The following is a 13,208-nucleotide window of genomic DNA, read 5'->3' on the forward strand; positions in this document are numbered from 1 at the left end:
ATCCCCTATAAAATAAGGGAACATGTGTAATCAAATTCAATAAAAGAATTTAAATTAATTAAATCATGGCTAACCTCGAAAAGTGTAATCAATTCTCCTTGTAGAGTCATTAAGCTTCGATGACTTAAAGTTCCGCACAATTTGGCATATTGTCATCTCAATTGGTTCATAATTCAACAACAAACTAGTATAACAAAAGAAAGACTCCAATAATATATCAATACAATACAAGGATAATAGTTTTCAATTGCCTTCAGAATTGCTCAAAAATTAACTTTTATGATATTCCACAAGCGAACATACCAATAAGAACAAGGCAATATATAATTTATACAAAATAAATTCATATACATTGGTATTTGGTGATATTGACAAAATTGAGTCTAAAGTAATTTCACAATTACAACACTTTAATAGAATAATTCACTTCTATAAAAGAGAATTTCACAAATAATATTTTAAACTCATCCATGGGAATATATATCTCACAAAAAAAAAAATTTTTTTTACATATTTCACAAAATAAAATTTATTCCCATAAATAAAAATGTGAAAACAATGTTTGGAAATTATTTCCAATCAAATCAATCCACCAAAATCAAATCAAATCCTTTTGAAAATGCAAAATTTGATCCATAAAATATTAATCATGGTGTTTTCTTCCGGATTTGAGATAAAATAAAATTATGCATGATGGAATATTCATATAATAATCATGCCAATATTTATTCACATTAGATGCACATGCACAATATCACAACATGTGAAATTTGTTTCAAAAATCGCAAACCTTATGGCAACAGAAACAAATATAACATCAATTTTTAGTGACAAAAACAACATCAAAAGGAGTAGCACAAAAATACATGGTCTTAATTTGAACATGACTACTCAAAATTGTCTCTGAATCCACACATGCAATTGTAATTCAATCATGATAAACATATTTTTAAAGCAACTTCAATCTATGCATAAACCAATCTCAAATCCACTCAAATAATAGAATAGAAACTATAGTCATATTTAAAGGAAACTATCCATAAACTTAACAGAAGAAGGAGCCACACAAAATTGGATCAATTTACCAAATTCACACATATTAATGCATCTATGACACATATAAAAATAATAATAATAATAATTGAGCAAACAATTATTTAACTCAAACAATCTTTGATACACATATAAAAATAATAATAATAATAATAATAATTGAGCAAACAATTATTTAACTCAAACAATCTTTGATATAGATTAATGAAATTTACCAAAATTTCACAAAGAAAATAATCAAAACTCTTGTTCAAGTAGCTTTATTTTGATTAAAAATTGTTTGTGAGATAAACAAAGATCAAACACATACAACAATAGAAAATATTTAATTTCCCTTTCAGCCATATAATTTTGAAAATTGAAACAATTTCAATGATTCAAATTGAATATTAACAAACAAATCTTTCAATTCAAAACTTCAAACTGAATGCTTAAAACAAGAACAAATTCTTGAGAACAAAGTTGAACGTTATAAACAAACATGCAAATTCACCGTGAAGTACATACCATATATATAAATATATCAGCCAAAAAAAAAAAATACCAAGGTTGAAAAGAATATCAAATTCCAAGATATGGCAACGATATTAGAGAAAAATGAGCCAAAGTGAAAAGATTTGATTCTAAATCTTTAGAAACAAATCACTCAAAATTAATCGATATCCATATCCACTTTAAGAACTTGAATTCAATTGTATGATGAGAAACATATCTTTTCCGATCCATATTAATGTAAAATAAATTAATATCCAAAAGGATATCACTTTAATAGCATATGATTCAATCAATTCATGCCAAAATATGATAAATTCTGTCCAAATTAAAACAAAAAAAAAAAATCATAGCATGAAATTGAAAATCAATATCACATAGTGGTTCACAAGAATTCCAAAAGCTACGAGAGCATATGAAAAGGAAACTCATGAAAAGATGAATAGAAGGTGCACCCATTCATATTGAGTCAACACCTAACAGTCTTACAATGAAATCCAGTTTGATAATTCAAACATCCTTTGATTAACTGCGGTGTATATGATGCACAAGTTTTTTTTTTTTTTGTCTATAATTGAATACAAATATGTCTATGAGTGACATATATATTCATAAATTCAACAAAACAAAATTTAAAAAAGGCAATCACCGTGTAATTATAGTCCCCTCAAAGAACAATGGTGACTAACAAAATATTCGGGGAGTTAAAAGCTTTTCTAAATTTTTGTTTTCTGTACAGTTGAATACAAAATATGGATTTAGAAAATTAGCATATATGATTTGAATGAAACTAAAACTGAGTTGGCACACAATTTCAACAACTTTAACTTGAAATTGAATTAAATAAAAGTTTGATGCCGTAAAAGCTGAATTCTTAATTTATAGCAATCCAAAAATAAAATTAGAGAAAGGGTATGAATTCAGCTTAAAAATACAGTTTGGGACAACAACGATTTGTCAAGAACACAACAATACGGTATAACAGAGGCCTAGGAACGGCGATTGTAATCCCAAATCAAATTTAAAACAAATTTTGATACAACTCAATAGAGATAAATTGCGATTTGCAGCACAACGCTTATATTAATTTAAATATGTGATGCAGTCTACAAATATCAAACGTTAGGGTTCTAAATTATATAATAATAGGCTCTGATACCACATGTAAACAATCTATACGTCAAGATCGAGTTATTACATGAAATTAGAACACACTTACTTGTAAACGATGATTACCGGATTCGCCGAGATTTGAGACAAGACTCTTCCTTTACCTTTCACATGCTCCGGACTTAGGGTTTTCAATGGGGCAAACCGCTAATGAGCAGAATAGTCAGAGTGATGGCAAAGGGGACCTAGCCTCTCTATTTATAACCGTGCAACCCTAGGCACCACCCATCATGGGCCTAGTGTTTGGGCCTACACTATGTTTCTACACAAATCAGATTAAGGGCCCAAAAACCCATTATCTATTGATCACTTTTATTAGGGCCTAAGCATCATCAAATGGATCACAACATCAGTCCGTTTTTATTAAAACCAAAACTAACAATTGATTGCAGCCCACAAATTATTAGAAGAAATTCTAACATCTAAAACTCATTTCCATCCTCCTTCTACCTTTTTCCTTCTTACATTACTTTTGAGTAGGTTATAATGTTAATGTTTGACCATTGACCATTCATACCAAGATCAACATAGATCTTGGGTCCTCGTACAGGGTTAGTACAAATGGCCAAAGAGGGGTCTTGAAATTATGAAAATAAAGGAGTCATATAGAAGAATTACACACTAAATAACCATGAAGCAAAGCAATAGTAAAAGTTCCTCACCATCAAAAACAAAATGAATACAAACTAAAATATACACTACATATGTGATATGTCTACTCATAAACCTTTGAGTTCCAACCAAAACAAACCAGAAAGATACAAATCTAAACACTACAAGTCATTGCATGTATCAACACAAACACCAACACTTAAACAAGTACAAATTAATTAACCCTTAACACCACTAATTTGGTTAATTAGCAACTGTGATGAACATTTTGAGCCAAGTAAACCAGATGCCAAGTAAGAGACATGAGATTGAGGATGTTTAGAAATGAAGAATATGAATTCAATTTCTTCAGCTTGTTATTAAGCTTCATTATCTTTGCTCTAACAGCATCATCATGCTCTTTCCTTTGTGTTTGAGATTCTGTCCCTTCTGCAGCAACAGTGGCAGTAGTAGTTGTAGATGTTTTTTTAGGATCTGGTGAATTTTGATGTTCTTCTGTTCTGTTACGTTCTGTAGTTGTTATGTCTTCTCTTCCTCTTCCTTCTTCTTTCTCTATTTTCATCCTTTCAAACATTAACTGATCATTGAAAACAACAGAACAATGTATGAGTATAATCAAGCATAGTTAAATTTTAATATTGAATGTTAATTATAAGACTATAGAAATTTCTTTATAAGCTTTGTAGATAAGAAATTGAGATTTTGCAAGTAATTCAACTTAACTTGATATTTAAGGAACTCAAAAGTTTAATTAAATTTTCTTTTTCAATGATCATAAGTTATAACAAACTTAAGAAAATAAAAACTGTGTTATTTCACTCTAAGTACTAATATGAGACTATGTTTATTCAAATTCAGTGCATACTACAGAGACTTGAGAGAGCCCAATGAGATTGCAAAGAGTTATATATAAAATTGGTTTAAATGTGTAATTGGTCCCTGCACTTTCAACAGATTTTGGCATTGGTCCCTGCACTTTGTAAAAATATTGGCATTGGTCCCAGTACTTTTTTTTTTGGCATTGGTCCTTGCACTTTAAAAATATTGGCATTGGTCCATGCACTTTGAAAAAATATTGGTATTGGTGCCACGTGGCATGAATTAATTGGGACCAATACCAATATTTTTACAAAGTGCAGGGACCAATGCCAATATTTTTACAAAGTGCAAGGACCAATGCCAAACAAAAAAAAGTACAGGGACCAATGCCAATATTTTTACAAAGTGCTGGGATCAATGCCAAACAAAAAAGAGTGCAGGGACCAATGCCAAAATCTGTTGAAAGTGCAGGGACCAATTACACATTTAAACCTATAAAATTTCCATTCTTCATTTTGCCATTAATCAATCAAAAAGGAAAAATGCCTACATTAGAAGATAGTAGCATCAAAATAATGTCATATGTTTGCATCGATGGTGACTTCGATAAAATGATTTGAGCCTTTTGGGGGCGCCTGCCTCCCATCGAACCAGCAATCGCATTCGCAATTAAACATGGCCATAATGGGTGGTAGACCTACCCAATATACTAACTAACTAGTAACAATTGTCTATTTGAAAAACTACAAATAAATCAAATCCTAGACAAAATTCTTAATAGACTTTACCTATCAAATGTCCACAATCTTGTTATCAAGGCTCAAAATTGAAAAGATTTCACATTGATGCTTACCAAAGTTATCCAAAGTAAAGCACACTATAATTTTTATGGTACTGGAGATAATCGAACCTGAGACCTCGAGGAGGAACTCTCTTAGGTCCCAAGCCAATATCACCAAGCTAAACCCAAGTGGGTCCATCAACATAAATTTTTATCAATCAACTAAACTAAATAGTCAAACCAAAACAATATGAATTGTGAGCAGCAATAAAAAAATTGAAAAAAACAAAAGTGAGAACATACCTTAGTGGCCCGAGGCTCCAAGTAAACAGAATTAACAAAAACAGTCAAAAGAGAAGCCAAAAGGTTCCAAGTTTGCATAACACCACCACCATTATTGTTTCTCATTCCATGTCCAAAAACATGACCCAATAAAGTAACCAATAAACAATAACCCATAGCCCTAAAATAAACAGGATAAATCTTACTCTGGACCACAGCAAATTGTTGTCTAGGCATAACCCTAGACAAAACATAACTAGAAACAAATGTGATCCAAACACACATTCCATAACCACTTGCAAATCCCAACAAATTCAACAAACTCATCAAAGATTCAACTCTCTCCATAGATAATGACATAAACTTCTTCACACCGTCTTTCGTCTCGGTCACGTTGTTCACAACATGTTCCTTTAACGTTTGTCCCATTTCTTTTCCTTTTTCTAATGACCCTTTTGTGTATTCTTGAACATTATCATAAACATCATTTGCTTTATCATAAACTCTCTCTTTAACATCATTTGCTTTATCAACAACATTGTTACCAACTTCTTTCACTGCTTCTTTGTTTGAATGCAAAATATCTCTCTTCTTATCAATTGTTTCTGATGCTTTATCCTTTGCTTTCTCCATTACATGTTTGCATTTACCATATACATCACAAATAAGCTCTTTAGCATCTCTAGCATTTGGTGTATGAAGATTATAATGTGATGAAGATGCATCGTGAGAAATTCCTTGACCCATGTTTGGAAGAACAGAAGTAGCTTCTTTGATTCTGTCTTTGGTGTTTTCTATGAAACCAGAATCCATGTTGGTGTAATCTTCTTGTTTTTGTTGTTCTGGTAAGATTGAGATTTTGGTGTTTTGGTAACCATCTTGATCATATTCAACAACAACAACTTTGTGTCCTTCTTTGACGATTGTGTTTGGTTGTTGTTTTGGATTTGGAGAGAAAATACTTGCTGTTGTTAGTGACGTTATGAACAAACTCAAAGCTAAAAGGTTCATCATTGTGTTGTTTTGGTTTGAGATTGAACTATGTTTTTGGTTTTTTTTGGTGTTTTTTCTTCTTTTGAGGATTTTTAGGATTGTGTTGTGGTAAGAATGAAGAGTGTAACAAGGTTGTTTGTGTTGTGGCGATTTGTTCGGTTTTATTTGTTGAGTTTCTATGTGTTCCGGTTTTGGCGGTGGTTAGTTGCCACGTGGCGTTGTGAAATGGAATGAAAGAGTGACACGTGTTGTGAAGGTTTGACTGTTACACACGTATTACTCTTCGTGTCAAAATGTTAGGGCTATGTTTGGTTTTCAAGGATGAGTGTAGAGACTAGAATAGAATAGATGTTTAACGAATGAAAAATGATTAAGTAAATTAACCAACAATCAATTTACCAAATTAGTAAACAAAAACTAATTAACAAAAATTAATAGAGATATATATATCTCTGGATATTGTAAATAAACCCTACAAAAAAAAAACTTGAGTTTCCTTAAAAAAAAAACTTGAGTTAGAAGCAAAAAGGTTATGTTATTTCGTAACTTCCGTTCATTTTTCTCATCTTTCACAAAATCATCAAACAACAACAACTACACTACACAGTGAATGAAAATTGAAGTGAAAACAATCGTGAATATATTTATGTAGTAATTTTGATTCATTGATTTTTGGGTTAATTAAGTTTTTGATCCCTATAAATATCTGCAGTTTTGTTTTTAGTCCTTATAAAAATAAATCACATTTTTTAGTCCCTTCAAAATTTTCTGTTAGTGTTTTTAGTCCTTATAAAATTTTTCGTCAGCATTTTTAGTCCCTATCAAAAATTTCCATCAACATTTTTGGTCCCTAAAATGCTTAAGAAAAATGTCACAGCGACTAAAAAGTGTGATTTTATTTTGTATGGACTAAAAACAAAACTGTGAATATTTATAAGGACTAAAAACTTAATTAACCCTTGATTTTTAATTAAGATAAGAGAAAATTCGAACAAAATCTACGAAAATTCGTTCGAACCTGCCAACATGTTTGGTTCTCTCTTCAAGAATCGATTCTGTCCCCTGTGAAATCCACAACATGTTGCCTTTCCCCTGTGAAATCCACAACAAGATAGATCCATATCCTTAATTGGAGAATTTTGAGAGAGAAAAAGGGAAGTTGTTACGAAAAATCTTAAATTTGTTGTGGGTTTATGCGTTGAGAGAAAAGAGACAAGAAAAGTTGTCTGATAGGAGATGAATAAATTTGTTCTGAAGAAACGCCAAAAATTGAAATATTGGATAACTATAATTTTTTTATTTTGACTATTGGGTTTTTGTTTTTAAACCCAAACTATTTTATTTTTTTGTCCTCATGAACATAACTCAGTTGGTATAGACAATGCATAATATATTCAAGATTCAGGTTCAAACCCCGGCCACCACCAAAAAACGCAAACTATTTTTTTTTTGTTTAATATTGGATTGGAGTTTTTCTAGACAGAAAACAATGAGTTGGAGTTGGCATAATTTTTTGAGTAAATTACACTCCCCTCCTCTCTCAAAGATACTTGAGTTGAATTACACGCACCTCCTCTCTTACGTTAAAATATACACTTTTCACACTTTCCTCCTTTGAAAAGTAAAATTTATATTCTCCTATGATATAAGATGCTTGAATTACAAGTCCCTCCCTTAATAATTAAATATGAACTGTACTTTAATCTATTTCAACATAAATAAATATTTTTATGATATATATTAATTTTGAACCACCATTTAAGAAAAATAAATTAATTTCTTTACAATTTAAATGTCATTAATAATTAAATTTAAATATTTTTTTATTAATTTTATAATTTTGAGTATAAAATTAAATTTTATATAATGGTACTTTATTGTCTTTAGTAATATTTTGCATACTTTAATTTTATTCTGGGTAGTTTCTTATTTTATAATATGGTTTAAAACTAAATGTTTATGAAATTGTGAATAAAAAATAACGAAAAATATGTATTCAAATTTTGAATATATTAAAATAGATCAACAATACTATTTTTTCGAAGTGTGTTAGATTATTATTTGTTTGTTAGAATATTAGAAAATTAAAAAAAAAATATTGAGGGAGTAAAGTGTAGATTTTAACATAAGAGGGAAAAAAGATGTAATTCAAACTTCTCTTAAGGGAGGTGAGTGAAATATTTTTTAATATATTTTAAATAAGAGGGAAGGAGAGTGTATATTTTAACGTAAGAGAAGATGAGAGTGAAATTCAAGCATCTAATATATCGTTGTTTTCACTTTATCAATCCCTAATCTGCTGCTACTGCTGAATTGAACCAACCTAAAAATTCCGAAATCTGCGTCTATTTGGATTCACGTTATTAGTACCCTTAATCTTACGAAAATTGAATTGAAATCATTATGGCGAGTGCAATGGTAGAAGATGGTAACTTCGAAGATGACCAATTAGCTAATATGAGCACCGATGATATCGTCAGAGCTTCTCGTCTTCTCGACAACGAGATTCGCATCCTCAAGGTTCTCTATATTCATTCATTTTTCTACTTATTAGGGTTTGCTTAGTTCCTGATTTTGGTTGAATTTTTGATGCAGGAAGAGTTGCAGAGGACGAATCTGGAACTTGAATCGTATAAAGAGAAGATTAAAGAGAATCAGGAGAAAATTAAGCTTAATAAACAATTACCCTATCTCGTTGGTAACATTGTTGAGGTACCTTTCTGTTTCTGTTGAGTATTGTTTATATAGATGATCTTCTGGATTTGATGATAATGGATTTTGATGGTTTTTCTGGGCTATGCGTAATTTAGATATTGGAAATGAATCCAGAAGATGAGGCTGAGGAAGATGGTGCTAATATTGACCTTGACTCACAAAGGAAGGGAAAATGTGTTGTGCTAAAAACATCTACTCGACAGGTGTGTGAGATATACCATTTCATCATGTTTCCATAGATGTTTTCATATTTCAATATATATATGTTGTGCTTATATATACCATACCATTTTCAGGTTGTTTGTTTTTAGGGGCCTCAGTTAGCAATAACTTATTCACAGTTAGGAGGTTTTGAAGAGATGCTCTTCATATACCTTGTCGCAACCATAAATTCAATACTTTTCTTTTGATTGCAGACGATATTTCTTCCAGTTGTTGGACTTGTTGACCCGGACAAGCTAAAACCTGGTGATCTTGTTGGTGTAAACAAAGATAGTTACTTAATCTTGGATACTCTGCCTTCTGAGTATGATTCTAGAGTTAAGGCCATGGAAGTTGATGAAAAGCCAACAGAGGACTACAATGACATTGGTGGATTAGAGAAGCAGGTAGTAATCTTTTATTTTGTATATGTTTTTAATATGAATTTGTGGCCAGTCATAACTTTGTTTTTGTCAACAGATCCAAGAATTAGTTGAAGCCATCGTTTTGCCAATGACCCACAAAGAGCGCTTCCAGAAGTTAGGAATTCGTCCTCCCAAGGGAGTGCTCTTATATGGTCCACCAGGGACTGGGAAAACTTTAATGGCCCGGGCCTGTGCAGCACAGACAAATGCCACTTTTCTCAAGTTAGCAGGTCCTCAGCTTGTCCAGGTATATGACCATTATATATATTTCTGATCTCGGCTAAAGCTTCCATTTTTCCTTGTTTGAACTGAATAGTTGTACAATTGGGCCTGAATTTTCTGTTATTTTCAGTTCAATCTTTTCTTAGCTAGTCTCTTCTTCAGCATGCACAACGTCCCCCTGCTGATTGTACAAGGATTTTTTGTTATTCATTTCTTTTAGTCTTTATTTTCAACACAAACTTGCTTGGTTACTAGTATCTCTTCTGCTGTTTTGCTATCCCATCCCTCTATTTTATTTGCCTTCATTCCTTTATAAATTGAATTTATATTTTTGTATTGGGATTAATAGTTGATGATGTAACCTGAAATTCTGTACAGATGTTCATAGGAGATGGAGCAAAACTTGTTCGTGACGCCTTCCAACTTGCCAAAGAGAAGTCACCATGCATTATATTTATAGATGAAATCGATGCAATTGGTACAAAGCGTTTTGATAGGTATTAAATTTTAGCATGCAGGCTTTTAGATCAACATCTCGATTTTTTCTTTCTTTCTTTCTTTGTGGTGAAGGGGATGTTTAATGATTCAAGTATTGAATTTTAGATAGTAAAAATACTGTGGACTTTCTTCAACCTTATAATTTATTTATATCGTGGCTGATTGCAGTGAAGTGAGTGGGGACAGGGAGGTTCAAAGAACCATGTTAGAGTTGCTCAATCAGCTTGATGGTTTTAGCAGCGACGACCGGATTAAGGTTTGTCTTAATTTTCTTATCTGTATGGTATGTTTTTATTGAGGTGATGAAGTTATGTATGATAGATGAATACTGGCTTTGGGTTAAGCATAATAGGTCATATGTTCCTGAATGCTGTGTTTTGGGCCTCCCATAATTTTGTTGACCTTCATTTAACAACTTTTTTAAGACTACCTTGAATCTAACAACTTGAATGGCGATTAATTAGATAGATTTAGAAGTTGGAACCAAATTTATAGGTTTTCATTTACGCTTGTAAATTGCAGGTGATAGCAGCAACAAATCGTGCAGATATTCTTGATCCTGCCCTCATGCGTTCTGGTCGATTGGACCGCAAGATTGAGTTTCCTCACCCAACTGAAGAAGCAAGAGCTAGAATTCTGCAGGTTTGGTATCCTCATACTTCATCTGCTTTGTTCTATTTATTTTTTTTGAGAATATTTGATGATTGTTTCCATGTTGGTATTTCAGATCCATTCAAGGAAGATGAATGTTCACCCAGATGTAAACTTTGAAGAACTAGCTCGGTCCACAGATGATTTCAATGGTGCACAACTGAAAGCCGTCTGTGTTGAGGCTGGCATGTTGGCTCTGCGCCGTGATGCAACTGAGGTTTGTTTTCTGCCAGATTTGGAACAACTAATTTATACACCCTGAATCATCTTACAAGATATATTCTATGAATTATATAAGCACTACAAATCCTATGAAGTGTATATATATATATCCCAAAATAAATTACCAATAACAATTAATTTTGGTTCCTCAAAAAAAAAAAAAAAAAAAAAATTGGTTGTACATTTGTCTTGGCAAATTTACCCGCAACAACTTAGTTTCGTTTTCAAGTTTAAATCTACACCATAATTGAAGAGAATTTTACTAATTTTAGTTGGTCAACATACATCATGAATATTGAAACTGAAATTTAGGTAAGTTTATATAATTTTAGTTGGTCATTTTTCTGTACAAATTTTCGTAACACAATTCTAATTGAAAATTGAAATTTTAAAACATACATCATGGATATTGAAACTGAAATTTAGATAAGTTTATATAATAGATAGATTTATAAAATTGAAACAAGAGAATTTAATTAAAACATATATTTATATATATATATATATATATATATATATATATATATATATATAACGAAGCAACTCTTCATCATAATCCAAGCATAGGTTTTAGCTGCCCATTGGTAGTTTGTGCGATTAATCTCCCCGGTGGCAATTTCAGTGGGCCAATTTGGCATCTTAATAAAATAATAATTGAGCATGATAGTTATACGTTTAGGCATAATATCTCTTTAAGCATGCTTACACTGATAAAATGAAATATGTTAACAATTCTAGTGTGTAGTTATCAAACCTTTTATATAGTTGTTGCCATAATGATTTCGCCATTTTGTTAAATCAGTGCAAGTACAAGACCAACATATAATTTGCTTCTTATATTACCTGTTGATGTGGGAATTTCCTTTCTATTTCTTTTTGTTTCAAATGTAGGTGAACCACGAGGACTTTAATGAAGGTATAATTCAAGTCCAAGCAAAGAAGAAAGCAAGCCTGAACTATTATGCTTAAGCTAGATTCTGTAACAAACTATTTTTCAGTTCAAAAAAAGCTGAGACATCTCAGGCCAAGTGAAAGCTTAATTTGGGGTGCTATTTTACTCTAATCACATGATTTATTTGTTCACATGATTTATTTGTAACCTATATAGCTCGCCAAGATCGTAATGTTATTGCTTGAGATCAAGAAACTATAGTTTGCAGTCAAAAACATAATCTAGGAACATATTCGAACGTGACCTGATTATTAGATTAGGTTGGATTGGGCTGTAAAATATTGTTTCTTGTTTCTCTATTTACACAAGTCACAGCATAGACGCACAGCTCTAATTTCATCATCATTTGCACACCTTTCATGTTGAAGATATCACAACTATGAAATGTATGATCAGTCAATAGACGCTCATGAGCCATAAGACATTAAAGTTTGGATTCGATGTTAATCTTCCATTTCTATAATATTAGCTTCCATTCACCATCATATCTGATTCATTTAGTTGTGATATAATAGTATGCATTGCTAACCGGAAACTCATTAGAGCTGTTGTCACCCCACCAAGTTATGTCATCGGCGAGATCACAATGATCCGATTAAGTGTTTTCAAGAAAAAAACCAATTGTGAATCAAATCTAAATTCCACTTGTTATCCAAATCGACCAAATTTCTAACTCTCAACCCAGCACATTTTGCTCACAATAGAATTTTGCTCTCCACCCAGCACATTTTGCTCTCAACCCAACGACAATTGATCACTTTTTACCTTAGAGAATATTGAAAAGAAAAAAAAACGAAGAGAAATAGAGGGAGAGAGTGAGGAGGGGGAGAAAGTGAGATGGTGTGAGGAAATAGGGAAATATGTAGATGTATTTATAGGTAGAAATGGGAGCCTAGGTTGTAACTACCATAAATGTGGTAAAAAAAAAACGTGTAAAGTTTGTTAAAAACGTGTGGATTGAAGGTTGAAAATGTGACCACCGTCCACAAAAACGTCTGTTCTTGTGGACAAACCACCGGCCAACGTGCGTGAGTTAACTCGCGCATAGGCCAGTGGTGCGTGACTTAAGTCACGCATTGCTGATAACGTGCGTTAGTTAAGTCACGCTGCGTTACTTAAC

At 31.9% G+C, this 13,208-nt stretch overlaps 2 protein-coding genes across 2 annotated transcripts; one reads left to right on the plus strand and one right to left on the minus strand.

Moving 5' to 3' along the window:
* Nucleotides 1-3,341: 3,341 nt before the first annotated feature.
* LOC146927676 (late embryogenesis abundant domain-containing protein / LEA domain-containing protein) lies at nucleotides 3,342-6,336 on the minus strand. The gene is made up of 2 exons (XM_085700926.1): nucleotides 5,231-6,336; nucleotides 3,342-3,904 (listed from the first exon to the last, which is right to left on the minus strand). Exons 1-2 carry the CDS (start codon nucleotides 6,221-6,223, stop codon nucleotides 3,575-3,577), a joined length of 1,323 nt encoding a protein of 440 aa, XP_085557052.1. The 5' UTR covers nucleotides 6,224-6,336; the 3' UTR covers nucleotides 3,342-3,574.
* A 2,108-nt stretch (nucleotides 6,337-8,444) lies between these two features.
* LOC146927677 (26S proteasome regulatory subunit 6A homolog) lies at nucleotides 8,445-12,283 on the plus strand. The gene is made up of 10 exons (XM_085700927.1): nucleotides 8,445-8,722; nucleotides 8,798-8,914; nucleotides 9,013-9,120; nucleotides 9,334-9,525; nucleotides 9,599-9,790; nucleotides 10,144-10,262; nucleotides 10,432-10,519; nucleotides 10,786-10,905; nucleotides 10,991-11,131; nucleotides 12,028-12,283. The coding sequence occupies exons 1-10, from the start codon at nucleotides 8,606-8,608 to the stop codon at nucleotides 12,103-12,105; spliced, it is 1,272 nt and encodes a 423-aa protein (XP_085557053.1). The 5' UTR covers nucleotides 8,445-8,605; the 3' UTR covers nucleotides 12,106-12,283.
* The last annotated feature ends 925 nt before the right edge of the window (nucleotides 12,284-13,208 follow it).

This window comes from Medicago sativa, chromosome 4 (assembly GCF_051527215.1).
Source record: "Medicago sativa cultivar Bolivia chromosome 4, Bolivia_mono, whole genome shotgun sequence".
Taxonomy (NCBI): Eukaryota; Viridiplantae; Streptophyta; class Magnoliopsida; order Fabales; family Fabaceae; genus Medicago; species Medicago sativa.